The sequence below is a fragment of the Glycine soja genome, chromosome 3 (assembly GCF_004193775.1).
Source record: "Glycine soja cultivar W05 chromosome 3, ASM419377v2, whole genome shotgun sequence".
In the NCBI taxonomy this organism is placed as follows: Eukaryota; Viridiplantae; Streptophyta; class Magnoliopsida; order Fabales; family Fabaceae; genus Glycine; species Glycine soja.
In genome coordinates, this window is record NC_041004.1 from 31,143 (window position 1) to 48,483 (window position 17,341).

General features: G+C 37.9%; 2 protein-coding genes and 2 pseudogenes across 2 annotated transcripts; all 4 read right to left on the reverse strand.

Moving 5' to 3' along the window:
• Nucleotides 1-390: 390 nt before the first annotated feature.
• On the reverse strand, nt 391-6,665 carry LOC114405597 (annotated as a pseudogene).
• LOC114405656 (pentatricopeptide repeat-containing protein At2g22070-like) lies at nt 6,546-7,163 on the reverse strand. The gene has a single exon (XM_028368100.1). The coding sequence runs from the start codon at nt 7,094-7,096 to the stop codon at nt 6,707-6,709; it is 390 nt and encodes a 129-aa protein (XP_028223901.1). The 5' UTR covers nt 7,097-7,163; the 3' UTR covers nt 6,546-6,706.
• LOC114405657 lies at nt 6,546-14,671 on the reverse strand (annotated as a pseudogene).
• Nucleotides 14,672-16,083: 1,412 nt separating this feature from the next.
• On the reverse strand, nt 16,084-17,063 carry LOC114405586 (probable E3 ubiquitin-protein ligase ZFP1). The gene is made up of 4 exons (XM_028368049.1): nt 16,932-17,063; nt 16,733-16,798; nt 16,444-16,611; nt 16,084-16,251 (listed from the first exon to the last, which is right to left on the reverse strand). Exons 1-4 carry the CDS (start codon nt 17,061-17,063, stop codon nt 16,108-16,110), a joined length of 510 nt encoding a protein of 169 aa, XP_028223850.1. The 3' UTR covers nt 16,084-16,107.
• Nucleotides 17,064-17,341: the final 278 nt, after the last annotated feature.

The window sequence follows — 17,341 nt, forward strand, 5'->3', positions numbered from 1 at the left end:
TTATTGTTTAGTATCAAATAAAAATTATTTAAATGATGTGATATTTTTCCTATTTTAATAAATGTTTAAATCTTTTATCATAAAATATATCCTAAAACATTGTAAAATCTGTTAAAGTTTTCCAAATCCTAATATTTAATTAATATATAAAACTAATAGTAAAATATTTATTATAAATAACATTAAAACATGGGTCATCCCACTATAATGTTTTTGGGCCTGACTATTTCACAATGATATGTACCGAACTAATTGTTCTGAAGTTGAAACGGATTCAATGTTATGTGTCATGCTATATATTTTTCTTATCGTAACATATGTGGATCATAAATTGACGTTGGGAAAGTTTTCTAAAAAAGAATTATATTTGAGCTACTAAAGACAATGATATTGGATTTCTAACTCTCAGCTTATATACGGGTGCCAAGTCAAGTTAATAATAAAACAGAAGAGTAAATACAAATGGATATATCATCTCAAGTTTTCATTCTTCAACACCATAATCATTTCACTGACGTCATGCTAAATTTGACAACATCCTTTATACTTACGAGTGAATGTGACGAGAATTCCCCACCCATTTTCTTCCTTTCCCTCTTTTCTCACGGTATCTGAAGTCTAATTTCGTAATCTGATGCCGATAGTATAAACTACCTATTATCACTTCAACAATATGGAAATACAAGCCATTCCATTCAGATATATCAACTACACTACAGACTACAGTGCGTACATTCTCTTGTATTCACTGTTCAAAATCTCTTGGTCTGATGCATGAGACATGGAGAACGATCGACTCTCGGCTCTCAATTTTGTCTCCTCCATCCTGTGCAAAATTACACAATAGCACATGGAGCCAATTGTAGAGAGCATTATCAAGCTTCCAATCACTGTAGCATATATTGCAAGCCATCTGGAGTGTGATCCCACCACGACGTATGTAAGAGAAATGAAGGCAATGGAAATGAAAAGGCAAGCCATCCACATGAGCTTGTTAATGACAAAAACAAGCTGCTTCTTTGTCTTTTGCTCAATCACAACGACAGAAGTTTGAACCACCACTACTGCTAGAGAGATGAACAATGCCATGCTGTCAAACACAAAAAATATTAGGAAAGCTGCATTGTTTGCTATATTTGCTTGCCCAAGTGAAAATCCATGTGTTTTGCCTTCAACGTATTGACCGGGGACTGTGAAGATGGCTGCAAAAGCAACTGTAGCAATAAGAACGGCAACAACAGTAGCAGAGGTTATCACGTTGTTCAAGCCACTAATGTGGAGCTTTTTCAGCTTCTTTGCAATTTTCTGGACCCTCATGCCATTCTGACGTGTCTGCTGGAGTTGGGATTGTACATCATGCTTTATGTCACTGACAGTCTGCTTGAGTTGCTTAGATGCATTTGGAGGTTTCCTTTGATCAGTAGAATTGGCAGCCCCAGCATCCCTCAATACGGAGGGCGAGCCCTGGTGCAGCGGTAAAGTTGTGCCTTGGTGACTTGTTGGTCATGGGTTCGAATCCGGAAACAGCCTCTTTGCATATGCAAGGGTAAGGCTGCGTACAACATCCCTCCCCCATACCTCCGCATAGCGAAGAGCCTCTGGGCAATGGGGTACGAAGTTTTTTTTTTTTTATCAAGAGGAGTCTCTCCAGCCTTGTTTGTAGCATTGATGTTGATACCCTCCATTGATAACAAGCAGCGTACATTCTGCAATTAATAATGACTAGTTTAGGATAGACATTGAAAAAATCACAAAGAGGTCAGATGCTTGAAACTTAGTCTTGGAATCATGCTGCCTGTTCGTAAGTCATAAATTTATATTACATATGTTTCCTTTGAGTTTACATTCTTCCCTTAAGTTTCAATTGTGTGTGCACGCACAAAACTGCCTCCATCAAATTCAATGCTGGTAGATCACGAAGGCAAAACCAGAAAAACAACAATCAGGAGTAATAAAAGCAAGGGGAGTTTGTGTAAATGGAATTTTAACAAAATCACAAAGTTGTCTTATCTTGTGGCTTGGGTGATGCAAGACAAAGGGGGTCAATTATTCACTGGGCTGTTGTTCAGACTTCAGATCACCATAAATGGGATACTTCATGCTACTGTAGCAACGGTGTTTTAATGTGTAAGTGACCGCCAATAGTCATATCCCTTCCTATATATAAACATGTAAAATCATCTGCTTCTTTAGGCATCCACTCTCCTCTCTTTCCCTTACATTCACTTTCATTTGAATACTCTTATTACATGAGGCGGTATGGTATATCCTTTTATATTTTTAACATCAACTGACAAGTTTAAAAGGTTGTAACTGATATAGAAAATCTATTTAAATGTTTTTTTTTTTCAAAATAAAATACTCTCCTAATATACATATGATACATCCTCTTATGCTGCTTTTAATAATAATTGAACGGTTTAACAAGCTGTAACTGAATATCATAAACCAATTTTGAATATATATATATATATATATATATATATATGTAATATGTATGTATATTCAAATTTAAAATACTATCTTCTTAAAATATTTTAGTACCATGTTCATTTATCTTCTTCAAAGTGTCATTATTTCTTTATCTCTTTTCAAATTCTCATTATGTCTTCTCAAATTTCAAATAACAGAAGAATTTTACATTTCTCTCAATTGACTATAAAAAACAGGGTACTGGTAATGTTTTTTTTTAGGTAGGGTAGTGATAATGTTAACTTTAGAGATCATAACATTGTAAATATCTATCAATGTATATAAAGATCTATTCTGTGATTTAAATATGCAAGAGTATAGTTTTAATTATAATTTGAATTTCTTTATGACATAAATATTTGTCCTTATAATCTATATATTGATTATTATTCATTTTAATTATATGATGTTAATAATTTTTTTTAAATAATTAATTACAATCATAAAATTAAGATATTAAAATTGGTCCGTGCAATGCACGAGCTAAAATACTAGTTGTTGAAATATGTGTACCATCAAAACTTGTAGAAAAAGAATGTTGTTAACAATAAATCATGAATGAGTAAATAAATAAAAGGAGAAAAACTCTAGTGATTCTACTGTCTATCATATATAGGAATATGAAGAAGAAAACACGGCTTAAAAGTTGTGGGATAAGTCAAATTTGTAATTGTCATGCCACGGGTGGTTATTTATTTGATTTTGGATAACTTAGGAGGATTGAACTAATTTTTCCTATACATTGTCATAACTCATAACACGACTACTAGGACTTGAAGGAACTAATCAATATACTTGGAATAAGAGGCCAGCATGGTACTTAATATACAGGTGTTAATCAGTAGATGAGTTACAATATCTTCTAGTCAATGTTATTTTCTTATTTCTTATCTTGATGGATCATTACTTGTTAGTTGAGCTTGTGTATAACTTAGTTAATAGTTATTGATCCTGGGGTAGGTTTGTGGTCCTTCAAGGTATGAATAAAACTGAATGATGATTGTCATAAACCAATTAGAGTCGCAACTTTCACACTTGTTTAGAAAATTTTACTCGTCTGCATGCCAGTAGGTGCATGCATCTGAAAACAAACTAATGCTCTACACTACACAAATGTAAATACAGCGCTTTTGGGTTATCTTAGTTTGCTTTCAGAATATCTTATAATTAAAATGTTCAAGAAACAATTTCCGACCAAAAAGCTTTGGAGTTCAAAATAAGTTAATCCAAAGTTCAACCCCAAATAGCAAACTATCGTTATTCTGAATAATACTCAAACTTGAGTTCTTATTTTTTATACATATCACAACATATCACAAGTTGTATCAGTTCCAAATGGCCACTCAGAAATTGAAGATGTTGGAGACATAGGTACAGAGGCTTGACGAGAAGTTATCTCAACATGATCAGCTCAAAGAAAGTAAACAAATATCGTAGTAAACTGTCCTAGCAACTAGGGAAATGAAGCAAACCACCATGTCAGAAGTAGAAATCAACAAAAAGCAAAGTAAAAACTTTCATGGAAGAAGGCCAGAAGCTAGTAAACTCCAATAAAAGGGTGGTGGTGCTAGGATCCAATTCCAACTTCCAAGGTTTGGGACTTGAGTCCCACATTGGGTATGGGAATCTAATGTGAGGTTTATAGGCCTTAGGCTCTCCAAGACACCAACTACAAAAGCTAGCTTTTGTGGCGTGGCTCTCCCAAGGTTCTTATTAGTTGTTGATGGCGCATCTTCAGAATTGAACTCATCTTGGTGGCATTTATGTTCACACATGAAAGAATTTCCCAAGAAGAGAGGGTTGAACCCACTGAATGGCTCCACACATGAAGCAATTCCTTCAATGCAAGGAATACCAATAGATCAAGAAGTGCCTCTAACCACTTTCTTTCACATGGAAGGGGAGGCCAATAAAGGGCCATAGAGGATTGTGTTTAATATGGAGCAACATGAGAAGTATTTGAGAGTGATCTGCTGACAATATTTGGTCCTGGTGGAAAGGATTAAGACAATTCCATCAAATAATTTTACTAATGGGGACACTGCATGGCTACTGGGTACCAAGAGGAGTTCTAAAGGTCGGATAATAGGGTGGTAGCCTGGTAGGATGGTAAAAAAAAAAGCTTTAACTAAAGCCTTGTTGAGGATTCATAAGACAGAGACCATGTAAATTTGGATGCTTAAGCATATACCATGCAGAAAACTATAAAACTAACAAAGATTAGGGTTAGGATTTTATATTTTTTACCGATGGAAGTTTTCCATTAATTTAATGAATGGCCCCTCAAAATGTAAAATTAGTCCATGGAACCCTCAAGTCAAAACCCATAGCTCTGACCTTGAAACTGAGGTCCCCTAATGGGTCCTAGTACATCATTGAGCAAACAAGAAAAAATAAAAGTAACAAGTAAGCTACTGCTCATTTTTGTTTCAAGGTACTAAAAATCAATCTGCAACTGTGATTTCGGCTAAAATGTCAAGGTTTTTGGGGTCTCAATAACCACATTGCACCTGCATCAGCCACATTCGTCTGCAATATCAAGGACCACAATGAAACTGCATCTGCAATTTAAAACCTTTTGTTTTGTTTAGGGGCCAATATGGCCGCTAACAGTCATGCATTAGCCAAAATGTGGCTTACTTCTCTATTTTATGTTAATTTCTAATCCACAAAAACAAGTATCAGATGACAGACAAGGAAGGATGCACATTCATCGCTGAACAGAAATAAAGACTGTCTACATAATTAGTTTATCATGGCTAATAAGCTTTATACAGAACGAATAAGAAAAGAATAAAGAATCACCTGAGTACGGCCCTTCTTTGTGGCAATGTGCAATGCTGTATTTCCTTTATTATCTTCCAGACTCAAAACTGCTGGGTCAGGTTTTACCAATTCCATCAAAATTTCTTCATTTTGCCCTTTCACAGCCATGTGTAGTGCAGTTTGACCTTTCTTATCAGTCCTAAATCCAGTGCTTCAATCCTTGTTTAGTAAAGCTTTCACAACTTCCAAATGCCCCATTCTAGCTGCAGAGTGGAGGACAGTTTTACCATTATTCCTGGCTATTTTAGCAAGGTTAGAATCTGATTCCAGAAGAAGATTAACCACATCAATATGACCTTGAGTCGCAGCTGTGTGTAAAGCAGTTGAGTTGGACAAATCTGTGGTCATGGCCAAGTTGGGAAAGGAGTGCAGTAGTTCTCTCAGCACCTCTGCAAGATTTTTTTTTTTCTTAGTCGGAGATATAAACAGAGAATGGAGTAACAGGCATACTATTTGTGAAAAATATCTTTGGTTCTCCATACCCTGGCTTCTCACCCATGGTAGTTTATCTGAAACTTACACTATCTGAAAGGAAACACAGTAAAACCATTGAAGCCAAATATACAGTAGTAAATAATAAACTATAATCTTAACCAGATCTTCATGTCAATTAACTGAGAAGCCACAATGATACAACTATCTTTCTGCCTTCTCTAACTTCATTTTTTTCCTTCATTTTCAATATGGATAAAGAGGGAGAATTGCACAGGCTGGGGTGAGGATGGAGGGAAGGATAGAATAATTCCTGGACACTGATTGTTTCTTTAACTAGGAAACACAAATGAAAAACAACTTTCTTAAACAAGTCAAATGTTGACAAATCCAACTTGCTGCTTACTCATACAAATTTATGGAAAAAGACTGAAAGAACAGTATGGATTTTGGGTCTTGGTTTACATCTTAATTAACTAAGAAGCAATAAGTGAGATATCACACCCAGGCACAATCTTTTTAGGGTACTAAGCTCCATTCATTTACATAGTAAAATTGTTCACAAAATCAAAAACAAAGGAAAGAAAAGAAAAAATTATAGGGACCTTAGGCCCAAACATAATGCCATGTTGTATCTTACCAAGATGGCCCTGCTTTGCAGCAATATGGAATGGATCATAGCCATTTTTGGCTGCAATAGAAACAGTTTGCAGGTCCAAGTACTTCAGTATCTCACGAATAACCAAAGCATGTCCGTTCGCTGAAGCAACATAAAGAGGGGTCTCCCCCTCTAGGTTCTGCTTTGCCAACAAATCTTTTGTCTCATAATTAGAATAGTTTTGAATTATCTCTTTCACTCTACTCAAGTTCCCTGCCCGAGCTGCTAAATGAATTGATAAGTCACCACGTTTCCCAGGTGATTCCTTGTTATTAATAAGACATTACATATCCGTGACATTAATGAGAGAGACTATTTTTAATATTCAGGAATGAAGCCCATTTTCTTTATCTCCTTCCATATTTTGGAAATCATACGGTAGATTGCATCTCTTTGCGGGTGAAGAGCATCCTCAACCCCAAAAATATGGACATTGTTCTTGATTTGAACCCAACTGAATCCTTGTTCTTTCTTTACTGCTTTGTCCTTCATTGACTTCCTAACCTTAGCAGCATCCTCCCATTTACCACAGGCTGAAAGTGTATTAGCAAGCGCTGAGTAAGCCCCACTATTATTGGGATCAATAAGAAGCAATTTTTCAGCAGCCACTTTAGCCAAATCAACATATTTATGAACCCTACACGAAGACAAAAACGAACCCCAAGCTACAACATCTGGTTCAATAGGCATAAAAACTTCGTACCCCATTGCCCTGAGGCTCTTCGCTATGCGAAGGTATGGGGGAGGGATGTTGTACGCAGCCTTACCCTTGCATATGCAAAAAGGCTGTTTCCGGATTCGAACCCATGACCAACAAGTCACCAAGGCACAACTTTACCGCTGCACCAGGGCTCGCCCTCAATAGGCATATTTCTAATAAAATTATATGCTTCTTCAAGCAATCCAGCACGTCCAAGCAGGTCAATCATGCATGCATAGTGGCTAGAAGTGGGTTCAATGTTATGAACATTTTTCATCAAATTAAAGTAACTTTTACCCTGTTCTACCAATCCCACATGCGTGCAAGCAGACAACACACCAACATAAGTAATGTGATCAGGCTTTAGGTTAATTCTCAGCATCTTTTCAAACAGTTCTATGGCCTCATTTCCAAGACCATGTTGAGCTAGAGCTAAAATCATGGAAGTCCAAGTCAATGTATCCCTGTAGGAGCATATGTGATTGAATATTTTTCTAGCATCTTTGATGCTACCAGATCTAGAGTACATGGTAATCAAAGCATTACCCACAGAAACTGATGATACTTTGTAATGGCTAGTGGAGCACGTGCGGGGCATGAGAGCAAGGATGATGAGTCACGCATAGTGGAAGGCATGAATAACAAACTTCCGGATGATGCGGAATTGGGACGTGGAAAGAGAGTGAGGAGGCCAAGCTGGAAGCTAATAGAATGAGGGGAATAAATAGAGCAATAGTGGAATGTAGTAGGCATGAGGTATGATGTATGAATTTGCTCCTTCTCCCTGATTATTCTCTCTACTCTGATACTTCTTTTCCTGCAATTTCTTCTTGTACTTTACTCTGAATTTTTACACTGAAAACTTAGAGTTAGTTATCATCAATAAAGTGCAACTTTCCCTTGTCCATTTTACTGTTACATTCATTACATTGGTGCTTTCATCTCATCATGGCAGACAACACACGCATGAAAGAGATCTATGCAGAATTGAAAAAAATGCTGATGCCATTACGCGTGTCAGTGAGGACTTCCATCGTCAGATCGAGCGTTTGGAAGGTGCTAACCACGCTCATATGGAAAGGATGGAAGCGATTCAGATAGCAAATGAGTCACAGATTACACAGCTCAATTCTGCTATGACGCAAATCCTGCAACGACTACAATCCATTCCGGTGTCTTCCCATGGTGCATCGAACTCAAACAAAGAACAAACGAGGACTCCTTTTCAGGTGAGATCTGTCAAACTGGATTTTCCTCGATTTGATGGAAATAACGTAATGGACTGGATATTTAAGGCAGAATAGTTTTTCGATTACTATGCTACTCCTGATGCTGATAGATTACTCATAGCGTCTGTGCACTTAGATCATGATGTGGTACCTTGGTATCAAATGATGCAAAAAACTGATCCATTGCTGTCATGGCAAGCTCTTACTCGAGCTCTAGAACTTGATTTTGGCCCATCCGCTTATGACTGTCCTCGAGCTACCTTGTTCAAACTAGCTCAGTCTGCATCTGTGAATGAATTTTATATACAATTTACTGCGTTAATGAATAGAGTCGATGGTTTAAGCCCAGCAGCTATTCTTGATTGCTTTATTAGTGGCTTGCAAGATGAAATTAGAAGGGATGTGAAAGCCATGGAACCTAGGACCCTGAGCAAAGCAGTGGCCTTAGCCAAATTATTTGAAGAAAAATATATAGCCAACAAAAAACCTAACCAAATGACCAACTTAGCCAGAAATTATAGCCAAAACACTTCATTCAACCACAAAAACAACCAAAATTCCCAAAAATTTGATCACACCACTAAGCCCAACCTTCCACCTCTCTTACCCACTCCTCAGATCAAACCTTTTAACCCTAGAAACCAAAACATCAAAAAAATCTCTCCAGCAGAAATCCAGCTGAGAAGGGAGAAAAACTTGTGCTATTTCTGTGATGAAAAGTTTTCTCCAGCTCACAAATGTCCCAACAGACAAGTCATGTTGCTCCAGCTTGAGGATGATGAAGAGCTACAGTCAGATCAAAACCAGGCAACTATAGAGGAAGGTGAAGAAGGAAGTAATGAAACTGAAACTCACCACCTGTCACTCAATGCTATGAAAGGGTCTAATGGAGTTGGCACCATTAGATTTACAGGCCAGGTGGGTAGTATAAGGGTCAAGATTTTAGTGGATGGAGGCAGCTCGGATAACTTCATTCAACCAAGAGTAGCTCAAGTGTTGAAGCTTCCAATTGAGCCAGCTCCCAACCTCAGAGTATTGGTTGGCAATGGTCAGACGTTACAGGCAGAGGGTATGATTCAGCAATTACCCTTACATATTCAGGGTCAAGAAGTTAAAGTACCTGTGTATCTATTACAAATTTCTGGTGCGGATGTGATCTTAGGATCAACTTGGTTAGCAACATTGGGCCCTCATGTTGCTGATTATGCAGCATTGACTCTTAAATTCTTTCAAAATGGTCATTTCATTACCCTGCAAGGGGAAGGTACTATGGAACCCAGTCCAGCCCAATTTCATCATTTCAGAAGATTGCATAACACTGATGCAATAGAAGAATGTTTTGCAATTCAATGGTTACAAAATGAAGTACCTGGAGATACATTGCTGGAGTTACCTACAGATATGGACCCTGAAATTGCCATATTACTACACACTTATGCTCAAGTGTTCAAAGTGCCTTCTTCACTACCACCCCCAAGAGAACAGGATCATGCCATTCCACTGAAGCAAGGATCAGAGCCTGTTAAGGTGAGACCTTACAGATATCCACACACACAGAAAGAACAAATAGAAAAAATGGTTCAAGAAATGCTTGATCAAGGCATCATACAACCAAGTACCAGCCCTTTCTCTTCACCAATTCTGTTGGTCAAAAAGAAAGATGGGAGTTGGAGATTTTGTACTGACTATAGGGCTCTCAATGCCATTACTGTGAAAGACAGTTTTCCCATGCCAACAGTGGATGAATTACTTGATGAGTTATATGGAGCCCAATATTTTTCTAAGCTGGATTTGAGGTCAGGTTACCATCAGATTATGGTAAAACCTGAGGACAGAGCCAAAACTGCCTTCAGAACCCACCATGGCCATTATGAATGGTTGGTAATGCCATTTGGGCTCACTAATGCACCAGCCACTTTCCAATCTCTGATGAATAAGGTATTTCAGTCTGCCTTAAGGAAGTTTGTGTTAGTATTCTTTGATGATATTTTGGTATTTAGCTCTTCTTGGCATGATCATCTCAAACACTTAGAGGCAGTGTTACAAATATTACAACAACATCAATTGTATGCCAGATTGTCAAAATGTTCTTTTGGAGCTTCAGAGGTTGATTACTTGGGACACCAGGTATCAGGCAAGGGTGTGTCCATGGAAAGCACTAAAGTCCAGGCAGTTTTGGAGTGGCCTCCTCCTACCAATGTCAAACAATTGAGAGGGTTTCTTGGCTTGACAGGATACTATAGAAGATTCATCAAAGCCTATGCCCACATTGCTGCACCTTTAACAGATTTGTTAAAGAAAGATAATTTTGTGTGGAATTCTGAAGCAGAAGCAGCTTTCCTTAAGCTCAAAAATGCCATGACTATAGCACCAGTGCTAGCCTTACCTGATTTTACACAACCATTCATTTTGGAGACTGATGCATCGGGAATTGGAGTAGGAGCAGTGTTGGGTCAGAATGGTCATCCTATAGCATATTTTTCAAAAAAATTAGCACCTCGAATGCAAAAGCAATCTGCTTACACCAGGGAATTGCTAGCCATTACAGAAGCATTGGCTAAGTTCAGACACTACTTATTAGGCAATAAGTTTATCATTAGAACAGATCAGAGAAGCTTGAAAAGCTTGATGGATCAGTCTCTTCAAACCCCTGAACAACAAGCATGGTTACACAAATTTTTGGGGTATGATTTCAAAATTGAATACAAGCCTGGTAGAGATAATCAAGCAGCTGATGCCTTATCCAGAATGTTCCTGTTAGCCTGGTCTGAGCCCCATTCGCTGTTCCTAGAAGAGCTAAGAAGTAAACTAACTGCAAATCCTCACCTCAAGCAGTTAATGGAGGATTACAGGTCCTCTAATGAAGCCAGTCATTATGCAGTAAGAGAAGGGTTATTGTATTGGAAAGACAGACTAGTCATTCCAGTGGAAGAAGAGATGGTTCAAAGAATTTTGCAAGAGTACCATAGTTCACCCATTGGTGGCCATGCGGGGATTACAAGAACACTAGCAAGATTGAAGGCTCAATTTTACTGGCCCAAGATGCAGGAACATGTCAAAGAGTATGTACAGAATTGTGTGATTTGTCAACAAGCAAAAGTGAGTAACACACTGCCCTCAGGACTACTGCAGCCTTTGCCCATTCCACAGCAAGTTTGGGAAGATGTAGCTATGGATTTTATCACAGGTTTGCCTAGTGTTAATGGTTATTCTGTCATTATGGTGGTAGTGGATAGACTCACTAAATATGCTCACTTCCTACCTCTAAAAGCTGATTACAGTAGTAAGTCAGTTGCTGAAACTTTCATGAACAATATAGTGAAGCTGCACGGCATTCCAAAATCCATCGTGTCTGATAGAGATAGAGTTTTCACTAGTTCTTTTAGGCAGAATTTATTCAAATTACAAGGCACTACACTAGCTATGTCATCAGCATATCACCCACAAACAGATGGGCAATCTGAAATTCTGAACAAATGCCTGGAGATGTATCTTAGGTGTTTTACTTATGAGAATCCCAAAGGATGGGTCAAAGCTCTACCATGGTCAGAATTCTGGTATAACACTGCATTCCACACTAGCTTGGGATTGACTCCGTTCAAAGCATTATATGGAAGAGAGCCTCCTACACTTACCAGACAGCCTTGTACTACTTTAGATCCGGTGGAGTTAAGAGAACAATTGATCAACAGAGATAACTTGTTAGCTAAGCTCAAGAACAATCTGGCCAGAGCACAACAAGTCATGAAGACGCAAGCTGACAAGAAGAGACAAGAAGTATCTATGAAGGTGGGTGATCACGTATTGGTTAAGCTGCAACCATATAGACAGCATTCTGCTGTGTTGAGAAAGAATCAGAAGCTAGCTATGAAATATTTTGGTCCTTTCAAAATCATAGCCAAAATAGGCACAGTTGCTTATAAACTGGAGTTGCCAGACACAGCAAGAATTCATCCAGTTTTTCATGTGTCTCAGCTCAAGTTGTTCAAAGGAAATTCTTCAGAACCTTACCTGCCATTGCCCTTGACAGTTACTGAAATGGGGCCAGTAATGCAACCAGTGCAGATACTTGCAAATCGCAAATTATTAAGGGGCACAACTCAAATTGATCAGATACTGGTGCAGTGGGAGAACGGGGTGCAGGAAGAAGCAACCTGGGAAGACATTGAGGACATTAAGGCAAGCTATCCTACTTTCAACCTTGAGGACAAGGTTGATTTTAAAGGGGAAGGTAATGTAACGGCTAGTGGAGCACGTGCGGGGCATGAGAGCAAGGATGATGAGTCACGCATAGTGGAAGGCATGAATAACAAACTTCCGGATGATGCGGAATTGGGACGTGGAAAGAGAGTGAGGAGGCCAAGCTGGAAGCTAACAGAATGAGGGGAATAAATAGAGCAATAGTGGAATGTAGTAGGCATGAGGTATGATGTATGAATTTGCTCCTTCTCCCTGATTATTCTCTCTACTCTGATACTTCTTTTCCTGCAATTTCTTCTTGTACTTTACTCTGAATTTTTACACTGAAAACTCAGAGTTAGTTATCATCAATAAAGTGCAACTTTCCCTTGTCCATTTTACTGTTACATTCATTACATACTTCTTCCAATCTAATGGCAACTGCATGAAGCTGCTTACCATGATCCAGAGAAGCCAAACTTGAAATGACACTTAATATCGCTGCCAGGGTATAGTTGTTTGGCTTTGGACCTTCTCTAATCATTAACCTAAACAGCACCAAAGCATCACTAATTAAGCCATTCTGTGCATAACCAACAATCACGGCAATCCAGGCAACTACATCACGGTGCTTCAATGAATCAAATATCGCTCTTGCAGGGTCTATATCCCCAATTTTGAAATAGCCATCCAACAGTGACGTGAATGCTATAACATTAAGACTTGGAGTACTGGTTATTTCTACAATCCTATGAGCAACTTCAACAGCACCCAATTTCGCATACATTGAGATCAGGGCATTCCCCACTGCCCCAGCGATGTCAACATCGGCTCTTACAATATGTGCATGGATTTGTTTCCCAAGTTTCAAGCTTTCACGATTGGCACAAGCTGACAGAACACTTCCCAAGGTGAACTTATCCGGCTTCAAAGACGAACTCTTGAGCATAAAAGAAAATGTTTCCAAGGCTTTGATGTCATACCCCTGATGACAGTACCCAGTGATGATGGAATTCCAAGAGACAATATCTGGGTCAGTCATTTGATCAAAGAGTGCAAGTGCAAGGTCAAATTGACAAAACTGCATATGCATAGAAACATAGTATTCCAAGTTGATGTATCCTTCAGCCTCATCCGGTCAAAAACAACCTTTGCCATAACAGAATCACCACACTTTGCATACATGTTAAGCAGTGAGTTTGCCACGGGAACAACCCCGGATTGCCCCAGTTTTACGACAAAGGAATGAACCTTCTTTCCAACATCCAGAGCCTGAGCTGCAGCACATGAGGCAAGAACATTGGTAAACGTTAACTGGGTCGGCGAAATTCCAGAGGAAACCATTCGGAGAAACGCGTGAACAGCGCTTTTGAAAAGACCCAAGTGGTTATACCCCACTATCATGGTGGTCCAGGACACAGAATCTGGTTGGGGAATTTCATTAAACACTCGTCGCGCGGAGTCCAAGTTGCCAGCCTTGGCATGCGCGGAGAGAATGGAGTTCCATGAGAAGGAGGTCTTAAGGGGCATTTCATCGAACAGGCGATGGGCGTCGGAGGAGGAGCCGGTTTTGACGTAGAGGTTGAGGAGGTTGTTTGTGAGGAAGCCGCCGCGGTAGCAAAGGCCGTGTTTGATGATTCGAGCGTGAATGCATCTTCCGATGAATGGGTCTCGTGATTTGATTGCAGATTGGAGAAGGTACACGCATGCATCGGAATGGGAGGGACGGTTTGGGGTTGGTGTTAGCATCAACACAAGCACGGCGCAGTGTCTGTTCACTCTGTTGTAATCTCGTACTCGTAGTTAACAGAATTGCATAACTAAAACGTTTCGCTTCTATTCTTAGCCCGGTACCGAGGAGAGGCTGGATCGACATGAAATGAAAGAGATTAAGAAGGGAAGGCGGAAGCTAAGGCATTAGGATAGGAATGACAAGGATAAGAACTAGACAGCTTCACTCCTGGCTTTTCAACTAACTGGCCAGGAGAGTTTACTTATGACTTCCTTAGGACTGCAATAGGGCTTGCTTAGTCACCTCCTTAACTCATAGAATGCTTGAAAACTATCTTAACAGATCTGATTGTCACTTCATGAATTGCTTTCCAAAACCAAAACAGGATAACTCAAAAGTCCCTTGTCCTACTTTGCTTCACAGGTGAGACCAGGAATAACAGATGCCGGAATGAGAAAACTATAGGACTAAGGAGTCTTTTACTAAAATTTAAAATTACACCAACTAAACCTTAAATTCAAGGATTAATTAAGTTTTAGTTCATTAAAGAATTTGTCATTATTAAAAATAGTTTCTCTCATTAATGTCACGGATATGTAATGTTTATGTCGCAATTTGTTTTTAAAATAAATAATTACTTAGTGAAATTCAAATTTTACTAAAACTTGTCATATAAAATAACATACACATTGTTGGTTCTTTGACGAGGATAATTGTTTCATTGAGTTCTTTTCATTGAAATCATAAAAAATAATAAGGAATTTAGTTTCAGGGTCAACGTTTGTTCAAACACTATGCATGTTCTGACTTGAGTGTGCTCTTGAATTGGTTATACACATTTGTCATAACTAACCCACTTGCAATAGAGCTTCTAATGATCCTTATACACATTTGGCATAACTAACTCACTTGCAATAAAGCTTCTAATGATCCTTAAATCATGTGTAACGTCTCATATTTCCTTATTCTGAATAGTTCCTCTTCTCTAGTCCTACTTTTGATTGCAAAATCTGTCATGAAAAGCTTCCATTATAGACCTATGCTTCACTCTTGCACCATGCTTCTAAATATGTCTTGTCCAAACTAAGAACACTTAAAAGAAACATTAGTAACTAAGTTCAATCACTTGCCGTTTTGCTTCACAATGGTTTATAATCATTAAAATATTAGCTTCCTAAGGGAATTTGTCTTAACACTATCTCTTTCCGTCTATCATGTTTTATTTATCTCTAATCTGAATTTTAATTTTTAAGACTTAAATATGTTTTTGGTCTTAATAATTTATTTAAACTTTTTGGTATCTAATATTTTTTTTGTTGCTTTTGATCCCTAAAGTGCTATCTAAATTGTTTCATTTTAATTTTTAAAGCACTATCTAAAAAAACTTTAGGGAAAAAAATTCAAACAATTATCAGGGACAAAATATATTTAAATCTAAGCATTTTTTAAAAGAAATTATTTATTGTTAAAAATAATCTTATAATAATTTAAATTATTTATTGTAAATCCAAAAATACAGTTTATATATACAAACATTTATTTATTATAAACTTTAATTATATAAAAACAAAATTTTATTTATATGAATAAAAAGGTTTCATTCTATACTTGGACATGGCACATTCAACCATTCACATAAAAAAAAATGAAACAAAAAACTAGCAAATTGTAATTGCCTAAAGTTAGCATATCAGCAGAAGTCTGTACTGCTTGATATACATATAAATCTTCTGGTGCAGGGGTACCATCAAATAATTGAGTTGGACAGTGAAACTGTGTATATGTACAAGTTCATATAGATAACAAAAAAGTATGAATTCGTTTGAGAAAATGTAGCAGCTAAGAAGTATGCATGTAGGAACAGAGAGACATGTAAATCTCATTGTTTTTCTCCAGGAGTCAATGCTACTGATTTGCACATGGGGCAGACATTTTTCTCAAGTAACCATCTCCTAAAACAATCTGCGTGATATTCGTGCTCGCATCGAAGAATTCCAATATTCTCTTTGTTCTTATATTCTTCCTGTGAAAAACATACACAAGCATTCCAATTAATAGGGGAAAGAGAAATGTGCTTTAATACATCAAACTTGAATGAATAAGCCCTCTTCTAGTACCTCAAAGTCAAATGAAAAATTATCCCAAAAAGTATGGCATTTGATGGATCAATGACAAAAATGAAGTATTGAAAGAAACATGATGCTTAAATTCACACCAGGCATATTATGCAGAGATCAGTTTCCTGTTCCTTATAAGCTGCCTCCTCCAAGTTAGTTGCATTAGTAGGTAGTATATAAGTTTTGGTCTTCATTTGACTAGTAATTGTTTTCTCTGATAAACCCGATTTTGCATTGCCAATCTGCTCACCTAATTCAAGAAGCTCCTGTTGTCCAATTCCAAAGAGTTAACAAATTAAAGTTTTCCATAGTCATTAAGTATCCTAGACTTCATATCAAATCCACATTTAACAAAATACAATATCAGGCTATGCATAGTATACTTGCCTCATAAGACATATCTTCAGTGTCCAAGTGCATATCAGTATGATGGTCAACCAGTAAAGCAACATCCTGCATAAGATAAGACAATCAATATATGTATTTTTTAAAATACAATAAAATATAGTAAACCTAGGATTCTATCATGAAGTCCTATGGACTATGAAGTACCAAAAGCAGTACAAAGAGAAATAAGAAATATTACATCACCAGGAAAAAAGACCGCAGGAGGAAGATTTTGATGTATAAGAGTTATCATCTCGTGCAAGTTGCCTCTATGAGACAGGTGTATGCGAGCACCTGCAAATGGTGCAAAGCCAGGACGCCTAGCACCCATCTCAAACGCATCATGCATGAGGATTGAAAAACCGTGTGAAGGATTTGTTGGAACTCTATACGAAGGTGCAGTTAGGGGAGGATGAATGTTGAAGGAGTGACCTCTGATCAATTGTGCAGGCTGTACTTGATGATGAAAGCTATGGTACTGTGGAGGATGATGGGGAAATCTGTGGCCACTTCTGCTGCCAGTTGTATCATGATATCTCTGTGGACCAATTCTTGCATTCTCTGATGAACTTCCATTAGCACTGAAAGCTGGAGAATAGTGGCAACAGT

Bases quoted from the DNA above. Each gene is read 5' to 3' on its own strand.
- LOC114405586 (XM_028368049.1), bottom strand. From the start codon at position 17,063: ATGGGTGCTAGGCGTCCTGGCTTTGCACCATTTGCAGGTGCTCGCATA. The intron at 16,799-16,931 runs GTAATATTTCTT...TATCTTATGCAG, and splicing joins CGGTCTTTTTTCCTGGTGAT to GATGTTGCTTTACTGGTTGA. The intron at 16,252-16,443 runs GTGTGAATTTAA...TGTTTTTCACAG, and splicing joins ATCTCTGCATAATATGCCTG to GAAGAATATAAGAACAAAGA.
- LOC114405656 (XM_028368100.1), bottom strand. From the start codon at position 7,096: ATGGGGTACGAAGTTTTTATGCCTATTGAACCAGATGTTGTAGCTTGG.